The sequence below is a fragment of the Eucyclogobius newberryi genome, unplaced genomic scaffold, assembly GCF_026437365.1.
Source record: "Eucyclogobius newberryi isolate DKJ021-1_F unplaced genomic scaffold, fEucNew1.0.hap1 SCAF_12, whole genome shotgun sequence".
Taxonomy (NCBI): Eukaryota; Metazoa; Chordata; class Actinopteri; order Gobiiformes; family Gobiidae; genus Eucyclogobius; species Eucyclogobius newberryi.
Window position 1 is genome coordinate 35,084,479 of NW_027315746.1, and position 15,937 is coordinate 35,100,415.

General features: G+C 47.7%; 1 protein-coding gene across 1 annotated transcript in view; it reads left to right on the forward strand.

Annotated features, from left to right (window-relative positions):
• The first annotated feature begins 1,052 nt into the window (after positions 1–1,052).
• dnai4 (dynein axonemal intermediate chain 4) overlaps positions 1,053–15,937 on the forward strand; it is an 82,583-nt gene continuing 67,698 nt past the window's right edge. Inside the window, exons 1-3 of the mRNA XM_072440517.1 lie at positions 1,053–1,283; positions 14,329–14,495; positions 14,703–14,809. Of these exons, the coding sequence (XP_072296618.1) occupies positions 1,053–1,283; positions 14,329–14,495; positions 14,703–14,809 (505 nt within the window). The remainder of the gene's footprint in view (positions 1,284–14,328; positions 14,496–14,702; positions 14,810–15,937) is intronic.

Genomic DNA, 15,937 nt, shown 5'->3' on the forward strand with positions numbered 1-15,937 from the left:
GGCTTATCACCATGAAGAGGCGGGGCTTATCACCATGAAGAGGCGGGGCTCATCACCATGAAGAGGCGGGGCTTATCACTATGAAGAGGCGGGGCTTATCACTATGAAGAGGCGGGGCTTATCACCATGAAGAGGCGGGGCTTATCACCATGAAGAGGCGGGGCTCATCACCATGAAGAGGCGGGGCTTATCACTATGAAGAGGCGGGGCTTATCACTATGAAGAGGCGGGGCTTATCACCATGAAGAGGCGGGGCTTATCACCATGAAGAGGCGGGGCTTATCACCATGAGGCGGGGCTTATCACTATGAAGAGGCGGGGCTTATCACTATGAAGAGGCGGGGCTTATCACCATGAAGAGGTGGGGCTTATCACCATGAAGAGGCGGGGCTTATCACCATGAGGCGGGGCTTATCACTATGAAGAGGCGGGGCTTATCACCATGAAGAGGCGGGGCTTATCACCATGAAGAGGCGGGGCTTATCACCATGAGGCGGGGCTTATCACTATGAAGAGGCGGGGCTTATCACTATGAAGAGGCGGGGCTTATCACCATGAAGAGGCGGGGCTTATCACCATGAAGAGGCGGGGCTTATCACCATGAGGCGGGGCTTATCACTATGAAGAGGCGGGGCTTATCACTATGAAGAGGCGGGGCTTATCCCGTTTCTGTTGCTGTTTAGATCAATATTGCGTTTTACAATGATCAAACTGTGAAACGTTCAGTGATTGAAAGTAACTAATTACAAATACTCATGTAACTGTAGTAAATGATTTGAGAAGTTAGATCACATTTTAGCCTTGAATTGTAATTAGTTACATTTGAAATGCATGTGAGTCCCAGTCCTCATGTCCAGTTGTCTCTGTATCTGCTTCTTTCCCCATAAACCCTTGCAGCCCCCACGTGTCCTGTTGCTAGGTAACCCCCGTCCCGTGAAGTCAACAGAGCAGACTCCAAACATGTCCTCCTCCGTGATGAGCAAGAAGAAGCTGCTGCTCCAACGGTAAGAACTTTTCATCGTCATTAAACACATTAAACATTGTATTCCGACATGCTAACGACTGACCCCGTCCCGCCCGGTCCCGGTGCGTCCCGCCCGGTGCCGTCCCGCCCGGTCCCGGTGCCGTCCCGCCCGGTCCCGGTCCCGTCCCGCCGCAGCCCGTCTCGGAACGTGTCCGTGTCCCAGAGCAGACTGACCGGCAGCAGACGGAGCTTCAGCCTGGGAGCGGGCAGTAAGCTCCTGGACAAGAGCAGCGTGCCCACGCCCAGGCACCAAGTCCGGGTAAAGCACGAGCCACAGACACAAACTTGAACCCTCAAAGTGAAGAATACATAAAGCGCCTTTGACTGTGGTGAATATATATCATAGTTTGACATATGTCAAGAGGCTGTTCGTAAAGACAAATGAAAAAACAAAACAAAAAACAAATTAATGATATTATTATATAATTATAATAGTAATAATAATAATATTAATATAGCCGCAAGCGGCAATGATCGGCCCTCGCCACGCCGCCGCCACCACACCGCCGCCACTCCGCAAGAGGAGGGGGCGCTAACGCGCCCCAATTGTCCTTTTATTACGCCTACTGCTGAATCTGTGACGCTGTCACATCTTCTCGCCTTTGTTTTACCATCAAAAAGCCATTTTATTTTGAATTCTTGGCAAAATGTGCGGCTTTGCCGCACAGACACCGTGACTCTTTGAATAAAAATGTGAATAACTTTTACCCCTGAAGATGAGTCTCACCAAATTTCAGGTTAATAGGGCTAACGCCCTGGGAGGAGTTTGTGAAAGTCTAAAGTGTAAACATGTTCTGGCGATTTCCCCATTGGAATAACATGGGAGGTTTCGGTCATCGCTACGGCAACGACATAACAATTATGACATGGGTCTCATTTACTTTTTTGATGGGGCCAAAATTGAGTTGTGTGTCAAATTTCATAAAATTTCGCAAAACTAAACATTTAACCTCCATTTAAAATCTGTAGGGGGCGCTGTGGTGCCAAATTAATTTATTTCACTTCAAGTACGTTTAGGGTAAAGAGTTTAACAACTGATTCTAATTTTACGCAATTCAGACTTTATCTGCGCAAACGGCAGAAATGTTAAATTTGGGAGATTTCTGAAATTCTAGCTAAAGTTTGCGGCTTCGTCGCACAGAGACCGTGACAGGTATCAATGTAATTTGAATAACTTGATGTCCCACTCCTCAGTAGCATTTTCACCAAATTTCAGCTTTTTAGGGCCAACGCCCTGGGAGGAGTTCGTAAAAGTACGACGTTTGGAAAAACTCCCGAGTCCTGCTTAGCCATTTTTTAACCAATATGGCCAACATGTGGTTGGGCGGACGGCGTTGCCGTAATAATATTTTTTACTTCTCTTGTCACCATCTACCTCTGCGCCAAATTTCATGATTCTACGATCAGATTTTTTTTGGGTCATTTCCTATCTCTCAATGCATTTTTGGTACATTTGGGGGCGCTGACGCGTATTTTTTTTTTATTTTAGAAAAGGGAAATAGCCAGAATGTAGAGAGGCACGATTTTTAGAGGTGTGCAAATTTTTGTGACTTTTCGTCAATGTTCACTGGGTGAAAAATGGGGGGGTTGGTCCCGAGAAGAAAGAAAGAAAGAATAATATTCCGATGCGAAAACAATGTTTCCCATTTTTCAAATATCATAAACTATACATTTTCGGAAAGCGCTCACGCTTTCCTACCTCATGGTGTGGGTCCCTGGTCACTGACGGGTACTTTCGTTAATTTTGAGTGGGCTCCGCCCACTTTGTGTTTTTGGCCCTCTTTACAGTAATAATGTTCAATTATTGCATTACATGCTTATATGCACGGAACATGCAAGAGATGGGGAACGTATTCGTGAGCTACTTAGCGCAAATGAGTGCTTTATATGGGGATCCCAATGTAAAGTGCTCGTTTATTGCGCACTTTTGCACGGGCTTCGCCCGTTTACAACGGTAATGTTCCATTTTCCTACTACTAATTAGTATGCACGGGGCGTGCATGAGTGAAGGAGTGCATTAGTGATTGTTTGGAAGTGGGCGAGCGCTTCGCGATTTTGTGCGCACTACGTGCGCACTTTCGCAGCCGTGCTTCGCACGGCCTTACGAGATTAATAGGCCTCTCGCCAGCTTGTGGCGCTCGGGCCTAATTATTATTATATAATTAAATTATTACATCGTAATAATATTATATTGTAATTTGCCAGGTCATAATTGTTGTGTAATGTGGATTTTCTCTTGTTTAAAATATGTGACTGACCGTGGCTAAACCAGTTACATGTCTACCCGGAGACATTTTGAGTTATTCTGAAAGTGTGAATTCAAAGCTTTCCAATGATGTCTCACTCATGAAGATCTGATCATATTTGAGTAAGTTGTGGTCATTTGAATGTAAACAACTCTCAAACCCATTCACTGAGAAAACAGGGCTCAAAGTTTCTCACCTGAGTGAGCCCAGAGTCACAGGGGGGCGGGGCTCATTTGCATCTCATTGAGATAAGCCCTCCCCCCTGTCACACTGACAGCCCCTCCCCCTACAGCTGTCACTCAAGACTCAAGAGGAGTGTTACTGATGTGAACTGGACTCTAATCAGAATTAGAAGTTACTATATTAAAATGGAAATACTTTGATTACAAAAAGATGTTGTATCTTGGCCGAAATAAAGTAGAACAACATCTCAATTTACGTCGTGTATTTTAATCACAACTTTATCACAGGTACATGCGGAGCATCACTTGCTCGCGAACTGGTAAAAACAAACATACTCAAGGCAAGTGCGCCCTCTATTGGGGAGCACTAATAATGACACTCTATTGCACACAATAACACATTCACATTAAGAGGAGCAGAATATAGCACATACAATTCTCTAGTGCAATATACCACATCTCCCCCACCTTTAAGCGAACAACACGTAACTGTAATTTTAAATAATTAACGGTCACAACATAACACTGCAAACACATTTGTAAACAACTCAACATTTTTACTTTCTTTTACTTTAGCGAACAAAATCTTTAAGATGAACAGGTGTACGTTTTTCTCTAGTCGAGCGTGTCACTTCTGACTCAACCTGACTGTCTGGAGCAAGAGGTAATTCTGCAACACTCTCTTGATTAGAAGTAGTCAGTTCTAACATGGATTTGTTTTGTGTCTGCCCTGACTCGAGAGTAGTTTGGGTAACACTTGGAAACAACGGCAAGGTAGGCTCTCTTTCAACAGTTAGCTCCAGATCGGACAATCTAGATCTAACCTGATCTACATGCCTTTTCATCACTTGACCACTTCCAACACTGACGGTATAAGAAAGGGGTCCCGAACTGTCTTGTACCACACCAGGAATCCATTTTGGTCCATAGGAATAATTCCTGATGAGAACGTCATCTCCAGATGAATAGCATCTCGATTTGCTGTGGCTGTCGTGAGCTTCTTTTTGTTTCAGTTGTTTTTGTTGAACTTTTGTTTTCATGTCCGGCATAACCAAATCCAGGGCGGGTCTCAGTCTGCGTGACATCATCAACTCTGCAGGTGACAAACCTGTCGTGGCGTGAGGTGTAATTCTGTAACCAAACAAGAATCTCGAAAGCCTGGTTTGTATTGTTCCTTCATTCATCTTTTTCATCCCCACTTTGAAGGTTTGAACCGCTCTCTCAGCGAGCCCATTTGAGGACGGGTGAAAGGGAGCAGACCTCACGTGACGAATGCCATTTTGGTTCATGAATGTCTCAAACTCCGCACTTGTGAAGCAGGTCCCGTTGTCGGACACAAGCATTTTTGGTAGACCAAAAACACTAAAACTTTGTCTAAGTTTCTCAATTGTCACTTGTGAAGTGCTAGTCTTTGTTGGATAAATGTCCAACCACTTGGAATGAGCATCCACAATCACAAGAAACATTTCTCCAAGGAAAGGTCCCGCGTAGTCCACATGAATCCTTGACCATGGCGACTCAGGCCATTCCCACGGGTGCAATGGTGCATGAGCTGTTGCTTTTTGGTGAGATTGACACTCATGACATGCCTGAACAGTTTTTTCTACCTCCTGGTCCATTCCTGGCCACCACATGTATGATCTTGCCAGACCTTTCATTTTTGTCATTCCGCTGTGAGTTTGATGTAGAAGTTTGAGCATATACTCTCTCCCTTTTGTTGGAATAACAACTCGAGTTCCCCAGAGAACACAACCGTCTTTTACGCTGAGCTCCATTCTTCTCTGGTGGAAAGGTTTAAGGCCCGGTTCTGTTTCTGCAGACCAACCCTTTAGGATGTATCCATGGACGTGAGCTAGTATTTCGTCTTTGGAAGTCCACTTTTTTATTTGGTTTGCATCGACCAATGTCTCATCTAACAAGTCCATCATCAGAACTTGCTCAGTCCTCTCCTCTTCCTTTAGTTTGACCGGAACTGGCAATCAGCTCAGGGCATCGGCATTAGCATGGTTTTTTCCTGGTTTGTACACAATATTATACATGTACGCACTGAGTTTAACTGCCCACCTTTGAACTCTTGGAGATCCCATTTGGGGAATCGGCTTCTTTTCACTGAACAGATAAATCAGCGGCTTGTGATCGGTATAAATGGTGAAGTTCCGTCCATATATGTATTTATGAAATTTTTCCACACCAAATATCACGGCCAGTCCTTCTTTGTCCAGTTGTGAGTATCTTGTCTCGGCAGGTTGCAAAGTGCGCGAGACAAATCCAATCGGTCTCTCACTTCCATCTTCCATGACGTGTGATAGCACTGCTCCTACTCCATACGGTGACGCATCACACGACAGTATCAGCTCTCGATCAGCTGAGTAGTGTACCAGAACATCCGACGTGTTCAGCAAGTCTTTAGAGTTTCGAAAAGCTTGTTCCTGTTCTTTGTTCCATTTCCAACGAACATCATGTCTCAACAGTTCGTGTAACGGAGCCAATCTTGTTGCTAAGTTGGGAAGGAACTTGTTGTAGTAATTTAACAGTCCCAGGAACGATTTCAGCTCTGTGACATTTGTAGGAGCTGGAGAATCTTGGATTGCTTTGACTTTTTTACACACTGGATGTAATCCTTGTGAATCCACTCTGTATCCCAAATACTCCACTTCATCCTGAAGAAAAGTGCACTTATTTCTTCTGAGGCGCAATCCAGCTTCTTTTAGCTTTGTCAGCACAATATCCAGATTCTTTAAGTGATCAGCCTTGTCCACTCCACTGACCAAAATATCATCCAGATAAACCATGACCAGAGGAATCCCACTTAAGAGACTCTCCATGGTCCTTTGGAATATGGCTGGAGCTGACGCCACACCAAACGGTAGTCTGTTATAAGTGAACAGTCCTCTGTGTGTGTTCACCGTGAGGTATTTCTTTGCCTCATCATCCATCAATATCTGTTGATAAGCATGACTCATATCTAGTTTGGTGAATTGTGTGCCTTTAGCTAGTGCATTGAACAAATCATCCACTCTGGGTATTGGATACTGCTCCAATGAGGAAACAGTGTTTACAGTTAGTTTGTAGTCTCCACATAACCTAACGGTTCCCACTGGTTTCAGGATGGGTACAACAGGCGCGGCCCATTCAGCATATTTCACAGGCGTGATAATTTCCTCTCTTAACAATCTGTCAATTTCCTCATCCACTTTTGCTCTCATTGCATAAGGAATCGATCTTGGACGAAAGAAACGCGGAACAGCATTTTCTTTCACATGAATTGTGGCTTTAGTGCCCTTTAAAGTGCCAAGTTCCTCTTTGAACACTTCTTCGTTCTTACACAGTATTCCTTGTAGCGTTATCTGTTTCTCCAAGTGTAAGTGCTGTACCTGACGAGCCTTATTTTTCGCTTTCACCTCTTTCCAGTCCAACTGAATTTCCTCAAGCCAGCCTCTGCCCAGCAGTGTGGGGCCATCTCCTTTAACAACAACCAACGGCAGTTTAGCTCTTTGCTGATTATATTTGACTTTCACATAAGCAGCTCCCACCACTTTCACTGGGTCTCCGGTGTAAGTCTCCAACTTTATTTGCACTGGCTTGATGCGAGGAGTTTCTCCATCTTCCCATGTTGTTTGAAATGTCTTCTCATTCATTACTGTGAGACTGCAGCCTGTATCTATTTCAAAACCAATTCTTTTTTCATTTAGTTTCATGCTCACAATGTACGGCTCAACTTTCCTCAAATGTATTTCACTTATACGTCCCAGTTTGAACTTCATACACTGTAATGCAAAAGGACTGTCTTCTGAGCTGTCCGTGTTGCTATCCTCTTGTTGCTCTTGAACATTATGTGAGCGGTAGCTTGAATTTCTCTGATCCTTTTTTCCAGCATTAAATTTAGCATGTCGCTTCTGTTGTTTACTTTTAGTTCGACAAGCTCTTGCAATATGTCCCACTTTTCCACATGCATGACATTTTTCTTGTTTGAACTTACATTCACCTGGGTTGTGTTGTCCTTTGCAACGATAGCACTCCTGCGTTGTGCTCTTGAACGTTCCACTGCTGTACGAACCCTTGTTTAGTTTGAAGCACCTTGTCACTGCGTTTGGATTCTGGAAGTCCAATGCGTTTTTATTTGCTGTTTCCGAAGCAACTGCAATAGAATACGCTTTTTCACAAGTTAAGTCCGTTTCTGCCAGGAGTCGTCGTTGAATGCGATCATCATTGATACCACACACAATCCTGTCTCTCAACTTTTGCTGTAATGTGTCGCCGTAATTACAGTCCTGTGCCAGCCTCCGCAGCTCGGCCACGTAATCCAACACTGACTCGTTTGGCTTACGACTGCGGGAATCAAACTTGTACCTTTGGACGATTTCACTTGGTTTCGGGTCGAAATGGTTCTTCATCAACAACACCAGTTGCTGATAAGTTTTATCTCTTGGTTTCTCCGGGCTGAGGAGATTCCGCATTAAACTGTACGTAGATGCGCCGACCACACTGAGGAGAATTGCTCTCTGCTTGTCTCCGTTATCAATTTCGTTGGCCTCAAAAAACTGTTCCATTATTTCACAGTATTCTTTCCAGCTTTGATTTTTAGCATCAAACGCTGCTAGAGTGCCAATGGTCGCCATCTTCCAGCTTTTTTTTCTTTCGCGTTTCTCTCTCCCCCCTTTTTTTTCACCAAAAAACAAAATCTTTACCCGTTCAAAGTTCTTTATCCTCGTCGCCAAAAAGATGTTGTATCTTGGCCGAAATAAAGTAGAACAACATCTCAATTCCCGTCGTGTATTTTAATCACAACTTTATCACAGGTACATGCGGAGCATCACTTGCTCGCGAACTGGTAAAAACAAACATACTCAAGGCAAGTGCGCCCTCTATTGGGGAGCACTAATAATGACACTCTATTGCACACAATAACACATTCACATTAAGAGGAGCAGAATATAGCACATACAATTCTCTAGTGCAATATACCACAAGGCCCTGAATAGAATCAAAGAATCAGAATCAGAACAGGGTTCATTGCATTTGTCGATAAACATAATTCACAGGTGATTCAGTGCAACAAACAACAAAAGATAAGATAAGATAGCCTTTAATGTTACAACGCAGTAGATACAGGGGGAAAGGACAGTAACTTATAAGGAAGTTTAAAAAACACTCTCAATAGAAGAACTCTTATAAACAGATGCCAGGGCCAGGTATACGAACTGCAACGGGTCCATGGCTTTGAATATATGAGATATGAGATAATATATATGATATGTACACCACCAGAGTCCAATTACATCAGAGATCACATCCTCATCCTCTTCTTCGTCTGTGCACTCTTCTGTGCTGTGACTCTCGGCGCTGGGCATGTGATGTCTTTTGCCTCGTCAGCACAGAAAGGCCTGATTTTTTTCATGCAGATAGGTCTGCCTGTCAATGTTCAGTCCAGGTGGGACCAGGACATGGACATTGTCAACCGGAGGCAGAACAGCTGAATTGCGTAGTAGCTGAAATTCCACAGGTTCTGCTTCACAGTGACTTTTTGCAAGCACCACACCTGGTCTCTTGGCATCAAAGCTGTAAACAAATAACAGGACATTTAAGAAATGGCAAACTATTTCACATGAAACACTCATTAACTATTTTTTTTTTTTAACACAATGTGAGAGTTTCAATATAAATACTTGAAGTGCTCATAACTCTTGATCTTTGGAAGCCGTCTGAAGAAGGGACTCAGATGCTTCTGCCAGTCCAACTTCTTGACAAACACTTTGCCAGGAGGCATAATATGATCATTATTATGTATATTTATTTACATATTATGTAAATAAATATACATAATAATGATCATATAGTTCGGTAACGATGTTTTGCCGTTGTTCATTCCGTTTCATTCAACGGCAAAAGATACAGATGATTTCTCTTCTCTCCGTTTTAAGCATCAGAACCAGGGACACGACATGAAGCTTAGCCATAAGCTACAGTTAGCCATAAGCTACAGTTAGCCATAAGCTACAGTTAGCCATAAGCTACAGTTAGCCATAAACTGCAGTTAGCCATAAGCTACAGTTAGCCATAAGCTACAGTTAGCCATAAGCTACAGTTAGCCATAAACTGCAGTTAGCCATAAGCTACAGTTAGCCATAAGCTAACTGAGGGAACTGAACCCACAGACGTGCACATCTAGTTTTGGACTTGGTTCTTGAATCAATATATTTTACAAACTACAAACAATTTATTTAATTATATGAAAACCAACATGACAAATACTGGACTTAAATCACCACCAAAAACAAAACCACACAAAGAAAAGAAATACCAAACAAAAACTCATGTAAAAAATAAGAGAGGATGTGGCAGCAGGAGGTAGACTTTTGGAGAGGATGTGGCAGCAGGAAGCAGACTGTTGGAGAGGATGTGGCAGCAGGAGGCAGACTGTTGGAGAGGATGTGGCAGCAGGAGGCAGACTGTTGGAGAGGATGTGGCAGCAGGAGGCAGACTGTTGGAGAGGATGTGGCAGCAGGAGACAGACTGTTGGAGAGGATGTGGCAGCAGGAGGCAGACTGTTGGAGAGGATGTGGCAGCAGGAGGCAGACTGTTGGAGAGGATGTGGCAGTAGGAGGCAGACTGTTGGAGAGGATGTGGCAGCAGGAGGCAGACTGTTGGAGAGGATGTGGCAGCAGGAGGCAGACTGTTGGAGAGGATGTGGCAGCAGGAGGCAGACTGTTGGAGAGGATGTGGCAGCAGGAGGCAGACTGTTGGAGAGGATGTGGCAGCAGGAGGCAGACTGTTGGAGAGGATGTGGCAGCAGGAGGCAGACTGTTGGAGAGGATGTGGCAGCAGGAGGCATACTGTTGGAGAGGATGTGGCAGCAGGAGGCAGACTGTTGGAGAGGATGTGGCAGCAGGAGGCAGACTGTTGGAGAGGATGTGGCAGCAGGAGGCAGACTGTTGGAGAGGATGTGGCAGCAGGAGGCAGACTGTTGGAGAGGATGTGGCAGTAGGAGGCAGACTGTTGGAGAGGATGTGGCAGTAGGAGGCAGACTGTTGGAGAGGATGTGGCAGTAGGAGGCAGACTGTTGGAGAGGATGTGGCAGCAGGAGACAGACTGTTGGAGAGGATGTGGCAGTAGGAGGCAGACTGTTGGAGAGGATGTGGCAGTAGGAGGCAGACTGTTGGAGAGGATGTGGCAGCAGGAGGCAGACTGTTGGAGAGGATGTGGCAGCAGGAGACAGACTGTTGGAGAGGATGTGGCAGCAGGAGGCAGACTGTTGGAGAGGATGTGGCAGCAGGAGGCAGACTGTTGGAGAGGATGTGGCAGCAGGAAGCAGACTGTTGGAGAGGATGTGGCAGCAGGAGGCAGACTGTTGGAGAGGATGTGGCAAGAAGGAGGCAGACTTTTGGAGAGGATGTGGCAGCAGGAGGTAGACTTTTGGAGAGGATGTGGCAGCAGGAAGCAGACTGTTGGAGAGGATGTGGCAGCAGGAGGCAGACTGTTGGAGAGGATGTGGCAGCAGGAGGCAGACTGTTGGAGAGGATGTGGCAGCAGGAGGCAGACTGTTGGAGAGGATGTGGCAGCAGGAGGCAGACTGTTGGAGAGGATGTGGCAGTAGGAGGCAGACTGTTGGAGAGGATGTGGCAGCAGGAGACAGACTGTTGGAGAGGATGTGGCAGTAGGAGGCAGACTGTTGGAGAGGATGTGGCAGCAGGAGGCAGACTGTTGGAGAGGATGTGGCAGTAGGAGGCAGACTGTTGGAAAGGATGTGGCAGCAGGAGGCAGACTGTTGGAGAGGATGTGGCAGCAGGAGACAGACTGTTGGAGAGGATGTGGCAGCAGGAAGCAGACTGTTGGAGAGGATGTGGCAGCAGGAAGCAGACTGTTGGAGAGGATGTGGCAGCAGGAGGCAGACTGTTGGAGAGGATGTGGCAGTAGGAGGCAGACTGTTGGAGAGGATGTGGCAGCAGGAAGCAGACTGTTGGAGAGGATGTGGCAGCAGGAGGCAGACTGTTGGAGAGGATGTGGCAGTAGGAGGCAGACTGTTGGAGAGGATGTGGCAGCAGGAAGCAGACTGTTGGAGAGGATGTGGCAGCAGGAGGCAGACTGTTGGAGAGGATGTGGCAGCAGGAGGCAGACTGTTGGAGAGGATGTGGCAGCAGGAGGCAGACTGTTGGAGAGGATGTGGCAGTAGGAGGCAGACTATTGGAGAGGATGTGGCAGCAGGAGGCAGACTGTTGGAGAGGATGTGGCAGCAGGAGGCATACTGTTGGAGAGGATGTGGCAGCAGGAGGCAGACTGTTGGAGAGGATGTGGCAGCAGGAGGCAGACTGTTGGAGAGGATGTGGCAGCAGGAGGCAGACTGTTGGAGAGGATGTGGCAGCAGGAGGCAGACTGTTGGAGAGGATGTGGCAGTAGGAGGCAGACTGTTGGAGAGGATGTGGCAGTAGGAGGCAGACTGTTGGAGAGGATGTGGCAGTAGGAGGCAGACTGTTGGAGAGGATGTGGCAGCAGGAGACAGACTGTTGGAGAGGATGTGGCAGTAGGAGGCAGACTGTTGGAGAGGATGTGGCAGCAGGAGACAGACTGTTGGAGAGGATGTGGCAGTAGGAGGCAGACTGTTGGAGAGGATGTGGCAGTAGGAGGCAGACTGTTGGAGAGGATGTGGCAGCAGGAGGCAGACTGTTGGAGAGGATGTGGCAGCAGGAGACAGACTGTTGGAGAGGATGTGGCAGCAGGAGGCAGACTGTTGGAGAGGATGTGGCAGCAGGAGGCAGACTGTTGGAGAGGATGTGGCAGCAGGAAGCAGACTGTTGGAGAGGATGTGGCAGCAGGAGGCAGACTGTTGGAGAGGATGTGGCAGCAAGGAGGCAGACTTTTGGAGAGGATGTGGCAGCAGGAGGTAGACTTTTGGAGAGGATGTGGCAGCAGGAAGCAGACTGTTGGAGAGGATGTGGCAGCAGGAGGCAGACTGTTGGAGAGGATGTGGCAGCAGGAGGCAGACTGTTGGAGAGGATGTGGCAGCAGGAGGCAGACTGTTGGAGAGGATGTGGCAGCAGGAGGCAGACTGTTGGAGAGGATGTGGCAGTAGGAGGCAGACTGTTGGAGAGGATGTGGCAGCAGGAGACAGACTGTTGGAGAGGATGTGGCAGTAGGAGGCAGACTGTTGGAGAGGATGTGGCAGCAGGAGGCAGACTGTTGGAGAGGATGTGGCAGTAGGAGGCAGACTGTTGGAAAGGATGTGGCAGCAGGAGGCAGACTGTTGGAGAGGATGTGGCAGCAGGAGACAGACTGTTGGAGAGGATGTGGCAGCAGGAAGCAGACTGTTGGAGAGGATGTGGCAGCAGGAAGCAGACTGTTGGAGAGGATGTGGCAGTAGGAGGCAGACTGTTGGAGAGGATGTGGCAGTAGGAGGCAGACTGTTGGAGAGGATGTGGCAGCAGGAGGCAGACTGTTGGAGAGGATGTGGCAGCAGGAGACAGACTGTTGGAGAGGATGTGGCAGCAGGAGGCAGACTGTTGGAGAGGATGTGGCAGCAGGAGGCAGACTGTTGGAGAGGATGTGGCAGCAGGAAGCAGACTGTTGGAGAGGATGTGGCAGCAGGAGGCAGACTGTTGGAGAGGATGTGGCAGCAAGGAGGCAGACTTTTGGAGAGGATGTGGCAGCAGGAGGTAGACTTTTGGAGAGGATGTGGCAGCAGGAAGCAGACTGTTGGAGAGGATGTGGCAGCAGGAGGCAGACTGTTGGAGAGGATGTGGCAGCAGGAGGCAGACTGTTGGAGAGGATGTGGCAGCAGGAGGCAGACTGTTGGAGAGGATGTGGCAGCAGGAGGCAGACTGTTGGAGAGGATGTGGCAGTAGGAGGCAGACTGTTGGAGAGGATGTGGCAGCAGGAGACAGACTGTTGGAGAGGATGTGGCAGTAGGAGGCAGACTGTTGGAGAGGATGTGGCAGCAGGAGGCAGACTGTTGGAGAGGATGTGGCAGTAGGAGGCAGACTGTTGGAAAGGATGTGGCAGCAGGAGGCAGACTGTTGGAGAGGATGTGGCAGCAGGAGACAGACTGTTGGAGAGGATGTGGCAGCAGGAAGCAGACTGTTGGAGAGGATGTGGCAGCAGGAAGCAGACTGTTGGAGAGGATGTGGCAGCAGGAGGCAGACTGTTGGAGAGGATGTGGCAGTAGGAGGCAGACTGTTGGAGAGGATGTGGCAGCAGGAGGCATATTGTTGGAGAGGATGTGGCAGCAGGAGGCAGACTGTTGGAGAGGATGTGGCAGCAGGAGGCAGACTGTTGGAGAGGATGTGGCAGTAGGAGGCAGACTGTTGGAGAGGATGTGGCAGTAGGAGGCAGACTGTTGGAGAGGATGTGGCAGCAGGAGACAGACTGTTGGAGAGGATGTGGCAGCAGGAGGCAGACTGTTGGAGAGGATGTGGCAGCAGGAGGCAGACTGTTGGAGAGGATGTGGCAGCAGGAGACAGACTGTTGGAGAGGATGTGGCAGCAGGAGGCAGACTGTTGGAGAGGATGTAGCAGCAGGAGACAGACTGTTGGAGAGGATGTGGCAGCAGGAGGCAGACTGTTGGAGAGGATGTGGCAGCAGGAGGCAGACTGTTGGAGAGGATGTGGCAGCAGGAGGCACCGTGAGCCAGTCTCACTGTCGTGTCTGATAAAACCCACAGGCCCAAAAAATCCTTTAAAGAAAAAAAGAAAATGGACAAATTTCTCGGATTTTTAATTAAATGGGATTTTTCTTTTTATGTGCCTTAATTCATTGATTTATTTTTCATGGACGTCTCCTGTTTTCCTTCTGGTCTTGTTTTGTTTCATTGTGTTCTTTTTCAAAATACTTTCAAACAAACAAACAAACAAACAAACAAACAAAGACATAACCCAGTGTTTTGCAGGTATTCGATGAAGAGGAGAACGAAGTCACTCCCCAGCCCCTCCAGCAGGGGGAGTGTGGAGCAGGTCCCATTAAAAGCAGTCGCTTCTTCCTGGATGAGCTCTCAGCTGGACTCAGTCTGGACCAGATGACCACCACGGGCAGCAGCTTCAGCCTGCCCTTCTCCAGGTCAAACACAAATCCCTCACTTAGCTCACATGTTCTGCCTTTATTGTGATGTAACATTAGGAATTTCTGCACAATTAAGTATTTTTCACTCGACCAAAGAAAAATCCATAGATTGATTCAAATGTATACACAAGTGCAGGACACACCCATAAAGGGAGGAGCATGGGTGGCTCTGCAGCGCTGGTCAGCTCTGTCTGTTCTGTGCAGGTCCATTCTGAGCAGCAGTAAGTTCTCCAGTCAGTCGTCCATAGACTCTGTTTACCAAGAAACAGAGGAAAGCTTCTCCAAACGGGACCTGCCCATTCACCTGCCAGGTTTGAACATCCTGTCAATGATATTCCTTATACATTAAAGAAGCACTGTGTAACATTTCTGGAGAGTAAGTTAGACAGAATGGAATAGTTTTAATATCTACCAAAGTAAACATTCATTTTTGTGGGTCATGAGTTTCATCTGGAGTTTCAGAGAGAGAGAACGAGAGAGAGATGTGGTCTTTAACCAGTGTTTTTCAACAAGAGAAGTCTGACTTTGCTGGTAGAGGTCTTTTTTCTGCAAACAAAGCTCCATCCCAGTGGCAGGGCCTCCAGGCTCGCACCTGTCCTAAGGAGGGCAGATGACAGAGCATATCGCCACAGCTATGCGTGAATATAGCAGCATATTTCAAATAAAACAGAGGAGCTGCTGGTGCTGCTGGTGCTACTGGTGCTGCTGGTGCTGCTGCTGCTGCTGGTGCTGCTGGTGCTGCTGCTGCTGCTGCTGCTGGTGCTGCTGGTGCTGCTGGTGCTGCTGCTGCTGCTGCTGCTGCTGCTGCTGCTGCTGCTGCTGGTGCTGCTGGTGCTGCTGGTGCTGCTGCTGCTGCTGGTGCTGCTGCTGCTGCTGCTGCTGCTGCTGCTGGTGCTGCTGGTGCTGCTGGTGCTGCTGGTGCTGCAGGCCGAGGTAGTGGCACTGCAAGAGGAGGTCAAGAATATGAAAAGTGAGGTTCCAGAGCGAATTTCGGGCTCAGGAGTTGCTGTCCCCCATCACAATAGAAAGACTGCATCGTGCTGCCTGGTGGCCGAGTGCATAGGCGGAAATCTCGGGGGGGTCGGGAGGGTCCCGCTTTAGTCCCGCTTTAATCCCGCTTTAGCTTTAGTCCCGCTTCAAATCAATCAAATCAAATCAATTTATTTTTGTAAGGCCCAAAATCACAACAACAGTTGCCTCTGAGGGCCACAGGGAGAAATGAATCAACAATGTCTGTGGTGGCGATGAAGTCAGACAATGTCTGTGGTGGCGAGGGACGATGTCCCAGGGTCCTCTGTCCTTAGACTCTCCTTCTCGGCCAGGAAAAACTACAAAAAAAACCTCTTTGGGAAAAAAGCGTAGAAACCTGGAGGAGTTCCAGTGAAGGAGAGATCCGACTCTCACAGACGGACAGACGGACACAAGGAGACTGGAGCTGG